At 39.4% G+C, this 15,070-nt stretch overlaps 1 protein-coding gene across 1 annotated transcript; it reads left to right on the top strand.

The window, feature by feature from the left end:
* The first annotated feature begins 366 nt into the window (after window positions 1–366).
* On the top strand, window positions 367–1,290 carry LOC120861299 (olfactory receptor 8S1-like). The gene has a single exon (XM_040236933.1). It carries the CDS (start codon window positions 367–369, stop codon window positions 1,288–1,290), a length of 924 nt encoding a protein of 307 aa, XP_040092867.1.
* Window positions 1,291–15,070: the final 13,780 nt, after the last annotated feature.

Here is a 15,070-nt window from a genome sequence, read left to right as displayed (position 1 = left end):
GAAAATGGGAGAGAAGACAAAGGCTGAAACAGCTTCCCAGCAACTCTGCCATGATTTACAAAACATGCACAGAGTACCGCTGATAAAGCAGTGCCAGCTGAAGGAGACAGAACAAATTCAGAGTCTGCACAAATTAGCAAATTTCTTCAGTGTCTTTAAAACAGAATGTCACCTATGGAAAAATAATTGTTTGAAACAACACTAGAAGGGGAAGCAAACATTATAGACATTTGATAAGGACATACGTGAAATCTAAATAATCAGGTGTAAGTACATAAAAGTGGATCCCTTTCTCCATAGTTGGGTGTAGTAAAGAGAAGTTTCAGGTACATTGCTATATTTTTTCCTAGGAAAAACTCTTTCTAAATGGCCTTGAGGAACCACAGCACCATCACTGAGTTCATCCTCCTTGGGCTGTGTGCTGATCCCAAAGTCCAGATACTGCTCTTTGTGCTTTTCATGGGGATTTACCTCCTAACCATGATGGGGAACCTGATACTGCTGCTGGTGACCAGAGCTGATTCCCATCTCCACACACCTATGTACTTCTTTCTGCATCACCTCTCTTTCCTGGATCTTTGCTTCTCTTCAGTCACAGTTCCCAAGCTCCTGGAGAACCTCCTGTCTAAAAAGAAAAGTATTTCAAAGGAGGGCTGCCTGACTCAAGCCTTCTTTGTGTTTGACATTGGAGGGACAGAAATCTTCTTGCTCTCAGTGATGGCCTATGATCGCTATGCTGCCATCTGCTACCCTCTGCTCTACAGTCAGGTGATGAGCGGCCAGCTCTGTGTGAGGCTGGTATGGGCTTCATGGGGCCTGGGTTTTCTGGATGCAGTTTTCAACATCCCCCTGGCTATGAACTTGAACTTCTGTGAGAACCATATCATCCCCCACTATACCTGTGAACTGCCTTCTCTCTTCCCTTTGTCCTGCTCTGATATTTCCACCAATGTCACTGTCCTGGCAGGCTCCACACTGCTACATGGCTTTGGTACCTTCTTCCTGATCTTCTTCTCCTACACACGCATTGTCTCCACCATCCTGAGCATCAGCTCCACCACAGGCAGGAGCAAAGCCTTCTGCACCTGCTCCTCCCACCTCACTGCAGTGAGCTTCTTCTATGTCTCAGCTTTCCTCCGTTATCTCATGCCAACCTCAGGGTCACCTCTGGAGCTAACCTTCTCCATACAGTATGGTATAGTTACTCCACTAGCAAATCCCCTCATCTATAGCCTCAAAAACAAAGAAGTAAAGACAGCTCTGAAAAGAACGCTGGGGAAATGTTTGTAATGGTAGAGGTAGCAAGCTGTAAGGAAAAGAGAAATCAGGGTCATTTGTAGAGATGTGGATGGACCTAGAGACTGTCATACAGAGTGAAATAAGTTAAAAAGAGAAAAACAAATACCAAACTACTGTTGTTCAGTCACCCAGTCATGTCCAACTCTTCGTGACCCCATGGACTGTAGTACACCAGGCCTCCCTGTCCTTCACCATCCCCTGGAGTTTGCCCAAGTTCATGTTCATTGCATCAGTGCTGCTTTCCAGCCATCTCATCCTCTGACACCTGCTTCTCCTTCTGCCCTCAGTCTTTCCCAGCATCAGGGACTTTTCCAATGAGTTCTCTGGTCACACCAGATAACCAAAATACTGGAGCTTCAACTTCAGCATCAGTCCTTCCAGTGAATATTCAGGGTTGATTTCCCTTAAGATTGACTGATTTGATCTCCTTGCTGTCCAACAGACTTTCAGGAGTCTTCTCCAGCACCAGAGTTTGAAGGCATCAATTCTTTGGCATTCTGCCTTCTTTACCGTCCAGTCTCACAACCATATGGGACCACTGCGAAGACCGTAGCTTTGACGATATGGACCTTATTGGCAGAGTATGCCTCTGCTTTTCAGCACATTGTCTAGGTTTGTCATCACTTTTCTGTCAAGAAGCACTCACCTTCTGATTTCATGGCTGGAGTCATGGATGGAGTCGTCACCATCCACAGTGATTTTGGAACCCAAGAGGAGGAAATCTGTCACAACTTCCACCTTTTCCTCTTCCATTTGCCATGCAACAATGATCTTGGGTTTTTTAATACTTAGTCTTAAGCCGGCTCTTTTTACTCTCCTCTTCCACAATATCATATATTAATGAATATGTGGAATTGAGACACAGACGTAGAGCACAAACAAATGCATACCAAGGGGGAAACTGGGGGTTGTGATGCATTGGGAAATTGGGATTGACCCATATACACTATTGATCAGTTCAGTTCAGCCGCTCAGTCATGTCTGACTCTTTCCGACCCCATGGACTGCAGCATGCCAGGCCTCCCAGTCCATCAACTCAAACTCATACCCATTGAATTGGTGATGCCACCCAACCATCTCATCCTCTATTATCCTCTTCTTCTACTGCCCTCAATCTTTATCAGCATCAGAGTCTTTTCAAATGAGTCAGTTCTTCACATCAGGTGGCCAAAGTATTGGAGTTTCAGCTTCAGCATCAGTCCTTCCAATGAATATTCAGGACTGATTTCCTTTAGGATGGACTGGTTGGATCTCCTTGCAGTCCAAGGGACTCTCAAGAGTCTTCTCCAACACCACAGTTCAAAAGCATCAGTTCTTTGGCCCTCAGCTTTCTTTATAGTCCAACTCTCACATCCATACATGACTACTGGAAAACCATAGCCTTGACTAGACGAACCTTTGTTGGCAAAGTAATGTCTCTGCTTTTAAATATGCTATCTAGATTAATCATAGCTTTTCTTCCAAGGAGTAAGTGTCTTTTAATTTCATGGCTGCAGTCACCATCTGCAGTGATTTTGAAGCCCCAAAATATAAAGTCTGTCACTGTTTCCATTGTTTCCCCAACTATTTGCCATGAAATGATGGAACCAGATGCGATGATCTTAGCTTTCTGAATGTTGAGCTTTAAGCCAGCCTTTTCACTCTCCTCTTTCACTTTCATCAAGAGGCTCTTTAATTCTTCTTCACTTTCTGCCATAAGGGTGCTATCATCTGCCTATCTGAGGTTATTGATATTTCTCCTAGCAATCTTGATTCCAGCTTGTGCTTCATCCAGCCTACATTTTCTCCTGATGTACTCTACATATAAGTTAAACAAGCAGGGTGACAATATACAGCCTTGATGTACTCCTTTCCCGATTTGGAACCAGTCTGTTGTTCCATGTCCAGTTCTAACTGTTGCTTCCTGACCTGCATACAGATTTCTCAGGAGGCAGGTTAGGTGGTCTGGTATTCCCATCTCTCTCAGAATTTTCCACAGTTTGTTATGATCCATACAGTCAAAGGCTTTGGCATAGTCAATAAAGCAGATGTTTTTCTGGAACTCTCTTGCTTTTTCAATGATCCAACTCTGTGTTGGCAATTTGATCTCTGGTTCCTCTGCCTTTTCTAAATCCAGCTTGAACATCTGGAAGTTCATGGTTCACATACTGTTGAAGCCTGACTTGGAGAATTTTGAGCATTATTTTACTAGTGTGTGAGATGAGTGCAATGGTGAGGTAGTTTGAGCATTCTTTGGCATTGCCTTTCTTTGAGACTGGAATGAAAACTGACCTTTTCCAGTCCTGTGGCCACTGCTGAATTTTCCAGATTTGCTGACATATTGAGTGCAGCCCTTTCACAGCATCATCTTTTAGAATTTGAAATAGCTCAACTGGAATTCCATCACCTCCACTAACTTGGTTCGTAGTGATGCCTCCTAAGGCACACTTGACTTCACATTCCAGGATGTCTGATTCTAGGTGAGTGATCACACCATTGTGATTATCTGGGTTGTGAAGATCTTTTTTGTATAGTTCTTCTGTGTATTCTTGCCACCTCTTCTTAATATCTTCTGTTTCTGTTAGGTCCATACCATTTCTGTCCTTTGTTGAGCCCATCTTTGCATGAAATGTTCCCTTAGTATCTCTAATTATCTTGAAGAGATCTCTAGTCTTTCCCATTCTATTGTTTGCATCTATTTCTTTGCAATGATCACTGAGAAAGGCTTTTTTATCTCTCCTCACTATTCTTCAGAACTCTGCATTCAAACGGGTATATCTTTCTTTTTCTCCTTTTCTCTTCTTTTCACAGCTATTTGTAAGGCTTCCTCAGACAATCATTTTGCCTTTTTGCACTTCTTTTTTGGGAGATGGTCTTGATCTCTGGCTCCCATACAATGTCACGAACCTGCTATGTATAAAATAGGTAATGAGAACACACTGTATAGCACAGGAAACTACTCAATGTTCTATGATGACCTAATGGGAAGGAAATCCAAAAAAGGAAGGATATATGTATATGTATATGTATACGTATAGCTGATTCACTTTGGAATACAGTAGAAACTAACACAACATTGTAAAGCAACTGTACTTCAATAAAGCAATTTTTAAGTAAAAAATAAGAAATAAATAAAAATTTTTAATGGTAGGTGATAGATTAGTAGAAAGAACTATAGGCTTCAGGATATCTGGTAAGTTAACACTAAAAGCTTCATAGCGATCCTGTTTTACACGCTGAAAGATGCCACAGAAAAGCAGAAGAAAGATGCATGAAGATACTTTGAGGGTGGGGTCAGGATGGGAGAAGACAGTTCAGAGTCAATCCTGCTCAAAGGCATATTGCCGGGGTCCAGCCCCGGTGGATCCAGGGAATTCAAAGCGGGGACGGCGTTGGCAATGGAAAAAACTTATTTATTTATTAATATAAGATTAGATTAGGAAGAAATAGTGTAGTAGGAAAATTAAGTGGAGAAAAGATGCTGAATAACTTGGCTTACGTGGAAAGCCAATAAAGTTCCAGACAAGGAGCTCGCACCATCTACATTAGGCCACCGGCATCCGTTGAATATCAGAGAGTGCCCCGCCTTGGGCTCTCTTACGTATCTTAGAAGCCGGGACAAGTAAGTAGACATGGCGAGCCTCCATGTCCCAGATGGGAATTCAGCCAGAAATTAGAGTAAAGAGAAGACACAGGAGAAACCAGTCCAGCGACTGGCCCAGCCCCTATTGTCCAGGAAGGCCTTTTATACCTTTTTTTGTACATAGACATCAATGGATAATATAAAATTATGCTGCCTCAGCAGCCCTGACTCTTATCAAAACCAGGCTTTCTTTCTGCATACCTAGTTGTATACACAAGTCTTAGGTGATTTACATCATCTTCTGGCCAGAGGGCCAATTACCATTTTACAGCCCTTTTCTGATAAGGGTTTGTCAACCATAAGACTTATTTGTGTTGTTCTTCCCAAAGTCTGGTGCCACTCTCAGAAAGCACTAAATAAAGTTACATTCTTACATAGCAAGGACACAAGAGGAGTGCAGTGATATATAACAAAGAAAAGTAATTAACTCAAAAGTCTAGTGTTGCTAACATCAAAACTACTACATTCCTATTTCTATATCTCTATTACATTGATTAATATCCTTTAGGTGTCTAAAAGATAAAGAATATGGAGGCCTGGCAGCAGTCATTGAGACAACAGTGAAAACCCATCACCAATATGATTTTTAGCTCTTAGAATAGGCTCTGTATCTTAAGATGCTTTAAACTTTGTGCCTCTTGTGGTTGGGGGGCTGTAAACAATCCACAAATTGTAAGTCTCTAACTGTCAGGCAAGTTAGAGAGCCATCAGAGAGGTTTGAGCTGAGACACTCCTTTTGCAGGAGACTGTTAACTGAAGCCCTGAGTTAACTCTTTCCAGAGAGTGTCAGAAGAGTGGAAAAGCAGAGTACAAAGGCCAGCAGATTTTTGGTTTTGGGGGTACATGCTCAGGAAATACCAGGGGAACACCCTGAGATCTAACTCACCTTGCCCATCAGAACTCTGCCACATGAACTTGTCACGGGTGGGATTCCTCACGCTGGCTCCCGGCAGCATATCAATGGAAATATAGTTATCTTGGCCAAATTTGTACTTAATCATGATTTATTTCTCTATCGTTTCATTGATACTGAGTAAAGTTGTATGTGTACTGAATTATTTTTTGGAATTAAATGAATAGAAAGGCAATGAAAAACATGAGATTTCACTGAAAGTGTTGAATTTCAGGGAAAGAAAACTTATCAACTTAGGGCTTATGGAGGGGTTGGAGCTTTGAATGGAAGCCTTGCAGATAAAAAAGTGCTATGTTCTGCCCAGAGTGACTGTCAAGTGAGTGACGTGGGTGATGCCAAGAACTCTGCTTTTCTATTACATGAGAGTTGGAATTTGAGGGGGAATGTGGCTCATTCAAGGTAACACAAGAAAATTTAGCCTCTCCAACATCTCACCTTCTTTAAAGCACTGGTTTTCTCTAGTTCGTCTACTTGGAGAATGCAAGGGTTTTTAGTCTTCCTTCTCATTATTTTAGCAAGAATTTATGAAATATAAAATACGTGTTATATGACACAGCAACTTTGTATTTCCTGAGCATTTTTACATGCTACTCATGATTTTACTCAAAATACATTGCATTTTAAAGTGGCCAAAACCAATACAGAATTGTAAAGTAAAAATTAAAAATAAATAAATTAATTTAAAAAAATTAAAAAAAAAAATAAAGTCATGATAACTTGCAATCATCCAATGCTATTTTCTGTATAGGAATAATGAGAATTATTATAGTCATGGATATGGTTAATAGATTAAAACACTTTAAAGTTCCATTTAACTTTATTTTTCCACAATGAAACATGTATACTGAATCATGTACTAAGTAACAACACGTCTGTTATTTCTAATTTTTTGAAGTTATAATAAGAAAACATCACAGTCATCCAAGTCTATGCCCCAGCCAGTAATGCTGAAGAAGCTGAAGTTGAATGGTTCTGTGAAGACTTACAAGACCTTCTAGAACTAACAAAAAAAAAGATGTCCTTTACATCATAAGGGATTGGGATGCAAAAATAGGAATTCAAGAGACACCTGGAGTAATAGTCAAGTCTGGCTTTAGAATACAAAATGCAGCAGGGAAAAAGCTAAGAGAGTTTTATGAAGAGAACACATTGGTCATAGCAAACACCCTATTCCAATAACACAAGAGACAGCTCTACACATGGACGTCACCAGATGGTTAACACTGAAATTAACTGATTATATTCTTTGCAGCCGAAGATGGAGAAGTTCTATTCAGTGAGCAAAAACAACACCAGGAGCTGACTATGGCTCAGATCATGAACCCCTTATTGCAAAATTCAGGCTTAAACTGAAGAAAGTAGGGAAAACCCCTAGGCCATTCAGGTATGATCTAAATCAAATCCCTTATGATTATACAGCAGAGGTGACAAATAGATTCAAGGAATTAGATCTGGTAAACAGACAGCCTGAAGAACTATAGAGAGAGGTTTGTAACACTGTACAGGAGGCAGTGACCAATATCATCTCAAAGAAAAAGAAATGCAAAAAGGCAAAATGAGGAGGCCTTACAATATCCAAGAAAAGAATAGAAGTGAAAGGCAAATGAGAAAGGGAAAGATAAACCCATTTGAATGCAGAGTTCCAAAGAATAGCAAGGAGAGATAATAAAGCCTTCTTACGTGAACAATGCAAAGACATAGAGGAAAACAATAGAATGGTAGAATGGGGAAGACTAGATCTCTTCAGGAAAATTAGAGATACCAAGGGAACATTTCATGCAAGGAAGGGTACAATAAAAGACAGAAATAGCAAGGACCTAACAGAAGCAGTGTCAGACTTTATTTTGGGGGGCTCCAAAATCACTGCAGATGGTGACTGCAGCGATGAAGTTAAAAGACGATTACTCCTTGGAAGGAAAGTTATGACCAACCTAGATTGCATATTGAAAAGCAGATACATTACTTTGCCGACTAAGGTCCATCTAGTCAAGGCTATGGTTTCTCCAGTAGTCATGTATGGATGTGAGAATTGGACTGTGAAGAAGGCTGGGCGCCGAAGAATTGATGCTTTTGAACTGTGGTGTTGGAGAAGACTCTTGAGAGTCCCTTGGACTGCAAGGAGATCCAACCAGTCCATTCTGAAGGAGATCGGCCCTGGGATTTCTTTGGAAGGAATGATGCTAAAGCTGAAACTCCAGTACTTTGGCCACCTCCTGCGAAGAGTTGACTCATTGGAAAAGACTGTGATGCTGGGAGGGGTTGGGGGCAGGAGCAGAAGGGGACGACGAGGATGAGATGGCTGGATGGCATCACTGACTTGATGGACATGAGTCTGAGTGAACTCCGGGAGTTGGTGATGGACAGGGAGGCCTGGCGTGCTGCCATTCATGGGGTCATGGAGAGTCGGACACGACTGAGAAACTGAACTGAACTGAATCGAGGCAGAAGAGATTAAGAAGAGGTGGCAAGAATACACAAAAGAACTATACAAAAAAAAGGTCTTAATGACAGGGATAAGTATGATGGTGAGATCACTCACTTAGAGCCAGACACCCTGGAGTATGAAGTTAAGTGGGCCTTAGGAAGCATTACTACAAACAAAGCTAGTAAAGGTGATGGAATTCCAGCTGAGCTATTTCAAATCCTAAATGATGATCCTGTGACACTGCTGTACTCAATATGCCAGTAAATTTAGAAAACTCAGGAGTGGCCACAGGACTGGAAAAGGTTAATTTTCATTCCAATCCCAAAGAAGGGCAATGCCAAAGAATGTTCAAACTACCACACAATTGCACTCATTTCACATTCTACCAAGGTAATACTCAAAATCCTTCAAGCTAGGCTTCAACAGTACATGAACCAAGCAAACTGAGAACTTCCAGATGTACAAGCTGGATTTAGAAAAGACAGAGGAACCAGAGATCAGTTTTCCAACATCCATCAGATCATAGAAAAAGCAAGAGAATTCCAGAGGAACATCTACTTCTTCTTCACTGACTACGCCAAAGCCTTTGTGTGGATCACAACAAACTGTGGAAAATTCTTCAAAAGATTGGAATACCAGACCACCTAACCTGCCTCCTGAGAGGCAGAAATCTCCTGCCTCCAGAAATCTGTATGCAGGTTAGGGAGCAACAGTTATAACTTGACATGGAACAATGAACTGGTTCTGACTTGGGAAAGGAGTACACCAAGGTTGTATATTGTCACCCTGCTTATTTAACTTATAAGCAGAGTACATGATGTGACATGCCAGGCTGGATGAAGCACAAGGTGGAATCAAGATTGCTGGGAGAAATATCAATAACCTCAGATATGCAGATGACACCACCCTTATGGCAGAAAGTGAAGAAGAACTAAAGAGCCTCTTGATAAAGGTGAAAGAGGAGAGTGAACAAAAATGGCTTAAAACTCAACATTCAAAAAAATATTTCATGGCATCTGGTCCCATCACTTCATGGCAAACAGATGAGGAAGCAATGGAATCAGTGAAAGACATTATTTTCTTGGGCTCCAAAATCACTGTGGATGGTGACTGCAGCCATGATATTAAAAGACACTTGCTCCTTGGAAGAAAAGCTACGACAAACCTAGACCGTACTTTGCCAACAAAGTTCTGTATAGTCAAGCTATGGTTTTTCCAGTAGTCATGTATGGATGTGAGAGCTGGACCATAAAGAAGACTGAGCATTGAAAAACTGATGTCTTTGAACTGTGGTGTTGGAGAAGGTTCTTGAGAGTCCTTAGGACTACAAGGAGATCAAACGAGTCGATCCTAAAGGAAATCAACCCTGATACTCATTGGAAGGACTGATGCTTAAGCTGAAGCTTCAATACTTTGGCCACCTGATGGGAAGAGCCAACTCATTGGAAAAGACCCTGATGCTGGGAAAGATTGAAGGCATGAGAAGACATGAGGACAACAGTGGACAAGATGGTTGGATGGCATCACCAACTCAATGGACATGAGTTTGAACAAACTCTGGGAGATGGTGAAGGATGGGGAAACCTGGCATGCTGCCGTTCATGGGGTTGCAAAGAGTCGGACATGACTGAGTGACTGAACAACAAAAACTCTTTCTCCAAATGTATGTGTGAGCTGAGATCTCACTATTTTAAGAGACCTACTATGACCCAGAGACATCCCCTCTATCACCCTTTAAGACACATTTCCTCTAGTTTTAGAGACAAAAAAATAAACGGCGGGGGGGGGGGGTGCGGGGGAAGCAGTGACTTTTATAATTAGCCCTGTTGCTATTTTCTCACTGTTGATCATCACTTGTTTACTCATTGGCAATGAGCAACCCAAACCCAGACAATGACCTTAGGGTAGCAGTCATACAGGCATTGACTCTGGAGGAGGCATGTGGGAATTCTTTAGAAGATCTTGCTGATTCTTCTCACTGCACAGTTCCCTGACCTAGGAGGCTTGACTCCCGTTCACACTCTTATATCCCACCTCTTCTCCAAACCCAGCAGCACCCTCTCTGCTCTAGTTGCAGAGAAACCTAACAACCTCCTTGCATGTGACAAATCGGTGCTAAGTCACTTCAGTCATGTCTAACTCTTTGCAACTCTATGGACTGTGTAGCCTGCCAGCTACAGGGATTCTCTGGCAAGAACACTGGAGTGGGTTGCCATTTTCTTTTTTTTTTTTTTTTAAGTAGTAGATTTAACTTGTCCAATACTTCCTATGATGTTGATATTTGGGTTTTGGGTTGCTTTTTTTTTTTTACTTTATTTGGGGGGGTTCAGGATTGGGAACACGTGTACACCCGTGGTGGATTCATGTTGATGTATGCCATTTTCTTCTCCAGGGAATCTGCCCAACCTGCATCTCTTATGTCTCCTGCATTGACAGGTAGGTTCTTTACCACTAGTGCCACCTGGGTGTGTCCAAAGCCAGGTCTCTACCAAGAGGACCAATTGACTTCGCCCCAGAAATTCACATACCCTTGCCATACCAAATAGGAATTAAACAGCCTGCTGTTTTTCTACCACCCCACCTTCCACCCTGTCAGCTTTTCCAGTTCTTCTCTTTCTGGTCCAGAGATCCATAGGAGAAAGATCAGAAAGTCTACTGCTAAAGCAGAGCTCCAGCAAGGAAATAATATCTGCCTCTTCTGCTTGCAGACATCTTCTATTTATTGTAAGTGCTGCTCTTAGGACCCCATTCATTTGGATTCTACAAAAAGAAAGTAACCCTTCCCTCCTCACAAAAAGAAAAGGAAATGGTGTCCCACCATGAACACTAAATTCTCAATATGGCTGAAAAATCTCTTCCCATTGGGTTATGCCCTCAGTTTTTTATATAAACAAGGAAGGAGCAGTGATAACTAACAGTTGTATCATAGGTCTGCTCTCTTACTAAGTCTTGCAAAGGGTGCCTGATGCCATTAATGGTAGAGATTATCAAATGGGTATTTATGTTGTGGAAGACAATATGAAAGCTCCTCAAAAAGCCAAAAATAGAACTACCATTTGATCCAGCAATATCACTTCTGGGTATAAGCTTAAAGGAAATGAAAGTAGAATATGAAGAGATATATACAATCCTATGTTTACTGCAGCATTATTAAGAATAGCCAAGAAATGGAAATAATCTAAGTGTCCATCAACAGATAAATGGATAAAGATGTTATATGTGTGTGTGTATCTGTGTGTGTGTATGAAATGGAATATTATTCATCCACAAGAAAAAGGACAACCTGCCTGCCATTTTCAAAAACAAGGATGGATCTTGAGCACCTTATGCTAAGTGAAATAAGTCAAACAGAGAATAACAAATACTGTGTGATGTCACTTTTATATGAAATCTATAAAAGCCAAACTCTTAAAAACAGAGAGTAAAATGATGGCTACAAGGGGGATAGGACAAATGTTGTTTAAGGGTAAAAACTTTCAAATAGTAGTAAATAAATCCAAGAGATCTAAAACATAGTAGAGTGAATATGAACAACAACATTGTATTATAATCATTATACTTCCTAAGAGACTAGAACTTAATTAATTATACTGACCACTAAAATAGAAATAATATTTATGTAACATAATAGAGGTGCTAATAATCATTAAAATGACAACACTATTATGATAATAAATACACCAAATTAACATGTTCTATACCTTAAATTTATATGTCATATGTCAAATTAAAAAAATAAACAACACACTCATAGACACAGAGAACAGACTGATGGTTACCAGAGAAGGAGGTAAGGGGTGGGTGAGGTAGGTGAAGACTTGAGGGTCAAAAGGTAGAAACTTCCAGTTATAAAATAAATAAGTCCTGGGGATGTAATGTACAGCATGGTAACTATTGTTAATAATACTATATTGTATACTTGAAAGTCAAAGACAGTAGATCTTAAAAGTTCTTATCACAAGAAAAATTGTAGCTCTATGTGTGGTGAGGGATATTAACTAGATTACTATGGTGATAATTTTGCAATATATACAAATATCAGATCACTGCTGTACACCTGAAACTAATATAATGTTATGTCAATTACTTCTCAATAAAATAAAAAGCAAGATTGGTTCTTTGGAAACATAAAGTAGATAAACTTCTGTCAAGTTTACTCAAGAAAAAAGAGAGAAGCACCAAAAAAACAATCTTAAGAATGAAACAGTATACTTAAATAACCTACTACAAATATCAAACATATTGAGAGGATTATATAAATGACATTATGTCAATAAATTTGAAAACTTAGATAACTAAACTCCCATTAAAATGCAATTAACCAAAAGTGACTCAAGAAGAAATAATAATCTAAAAAGCTTTCTTAGAGTTGGAGAGCTGAGACTAAACCTCAGCCAGCTTTATATAAGTTAGAACTTTCAATAAAGTAAAAGTGTCAGTCCTCCCCAGGTTGAACAATAGATTTAACTTAATTCCACAAGAAATCTCACCAATAATTTTTACAAAACTCAGCAAGCTAATTCTAATATTTTATGGAAAGTGGTAAGTGAAAATCACTCAGTCATGTCCGACTCTTTGCGACCCCCATAGGCTATACAGTCCATGGAATTCTCCAGGTCAGAATGCTGGAGATGGTAGCCTTTCCCTTCTCCAGGGGATCTTCCCACTAGGGAAGGTAGCCAGGTCTCCCAGATTGCAGGCAGATTCTTTACCAGCTGAGCTACCAGGGAAGCCCACACCATACAAGTGGGATTTATTCCAGAGATGCAAGGATAATTCAACAGCCACAAATCAATGTAATATACCACACTAACAAATTGAAGAGTAAAAATCATATGATCATTTCATAGATGCATAAAAATCATTTGATAAAAGTTAACATCCACTCGTGATTTAAAAAAAAATCTCTCAGCAAAGTAGGTATACAGGGGAAATGCCTCAACATAAAAAGGCCATATATGGTGAGCCACAGCTGACATCATACTTAACGGTGAAAAACTGAAAGTTTTCCTCTAAATTCAGGAACAAGGCAAGGATACCCACTCTCACCAATTTTATTCAAAATAGTGTTGAAACTCCTAGCCAGAGCAACCAGGCAACAACAAATAAATTTTGCTAAATACTAACTAGATATATAAATAAATAAATGTTTTCCAAATTGAACAAAAGAAACTACCTCTATTTGTAGATGACATGATATTTTATACAGAAAACCCTAAAACTCCACAAAAAAACTGTTAGGACACATAAACGAATTCCATAAACTTGCAGGACACAAAATCAATATATAAAAAAATGTATAGCATTTCTGTACATTTATAATAAACTAGCAGAAAAAGAAATTAAGAAAACAATCCCATTTGCAATTACATGAAAAAGAATAAAACACCTAAGAATAACTTTAACCAAGAGGCTGAAAACAAACTGTACAATGAAAGCTATAAGACGTTGATGAAAGAAAATGAAGACAAAAATGAATGGAAAGATAGTCCATAATCACGGAAATAAAAATTAATATTGTTGAAGTATTCACGCTACCCAACACAATCTATATCTATATTGATTTTAACCTCTATTACAATGTCAATGGCATTTTTCCAAGAAACAGAAGAAAAAAGTGCTAAAATTTGTATGGAACCATAAAAGACCCTGCATAGCTAAAGCTATCTTGAGAAAGAAGAACAAAGTCAAAGGCATCACATTCCTAATTATAAACTATATTACAAAGTGTAGCGAACAAGGTATAAGGAAGGTTGAGAAATGCTTGCAAACGAGACTCTCAACCAGGGCTGAACATTCTTGCAAACGAGATGTTCAGTCAAGAATCCTCTGTTTGTTCCCGTGGGAAAAGAACATTTCTTGCACACAAGGATGTTTCTCTGATTCCTCAAAAGGAACAGACCCAGGGATAAAACGGATTCTAAGTTGATAAGGAAGTTCCCCCAAACAAAGTCTTAGCTGCAGTAAATAAGTCAAGGTAAAGGTTATCTCGCCCTGCGCCTGCGCACTGTATAGTCTCTGAATCATAGTGCTTGGCAACTTGCCCTGTAGGTTGTTGTGCAAGGGATATAAAATAAAGCAGCTGTAAAAAGCAAGGGTTAAAATATAAAGATTCAAACCACTCTGCAGTGTTGGTGTTTCATTCCGTCGCCAGCAACATAGCAATAGTAATCAAAACAGTATGATATTAGCATGAAAACAAGAATACAGAGATTAATGGCACTGAATAGAGAGCAAAGAAATAAACCCACACATATGTAGTCTATCAATCTACAACAAGACAAGAATATATAGTATGAAAAGGATAGTCTCTTCAATTAGAAAAACTGGACAGCCACATGCAAAGGAATGAAACTGGATCTTACACCATACACAAAAAAATAAACTCAAAATGGATTAAAGATTTGAAAAAATCTTTATAAAAATCATAAAATTTATAAAACCTGAAACCATAAAACTCATAGAAAAGAACATATGAAAAAACCTCCTTGACACTGGTCTTGGCAATGATTTTGCTGACATAACACCAAAAGCACAAACGACTAGCAAATATCAATAAGTGGAACTACATCAAACTAAAACGTTTGCTCAGCCAAAGAAACAAACAACAACAACAACAACAAAAAACATAAGGAGGAAACCAAAGTAATAGAAAAAAATATCTGCAAACCATATATTTGATAAGATGTTAACATTCAAAATATATAAATAACTCACACAACTCAATAACAGAAATCAAACAAATCAATTTTAAAGTGGGCCAAGGACTTGAATAGACATTTTTCCCAAAGAAGACATCCAAATGACCAAT

This window comes from Oryx dammah, unplaced genomic scaffold (genome assembly GCF_014754425.2).
Source record: "Oryx dammah isolate SB20612 unplaced genomic scaffold, SCBI_Odam_1.1 HiC_scaffold_11232, whole genome shotgun sequence".
NCBI classification, from domain to species: Eukaryota; Metazoa; Chordata; class Mammalia; order Artiodactyla; family Bovidae; genus Oryx; species Oryx dammah.
Note: the sequence above shows the minus strand (reverse complement) of the source record. Positions and strands in the feature narration are given on the sequence as shown.

Coding starts and splice junctions, on each gene's coding strand:
- LOC120861299 (XM_040236933.1), top strand. CDS start 367: ATGGCCTTGAGGAACCACAGCACCATCACTGAGTTCATCCTCCTTGGG.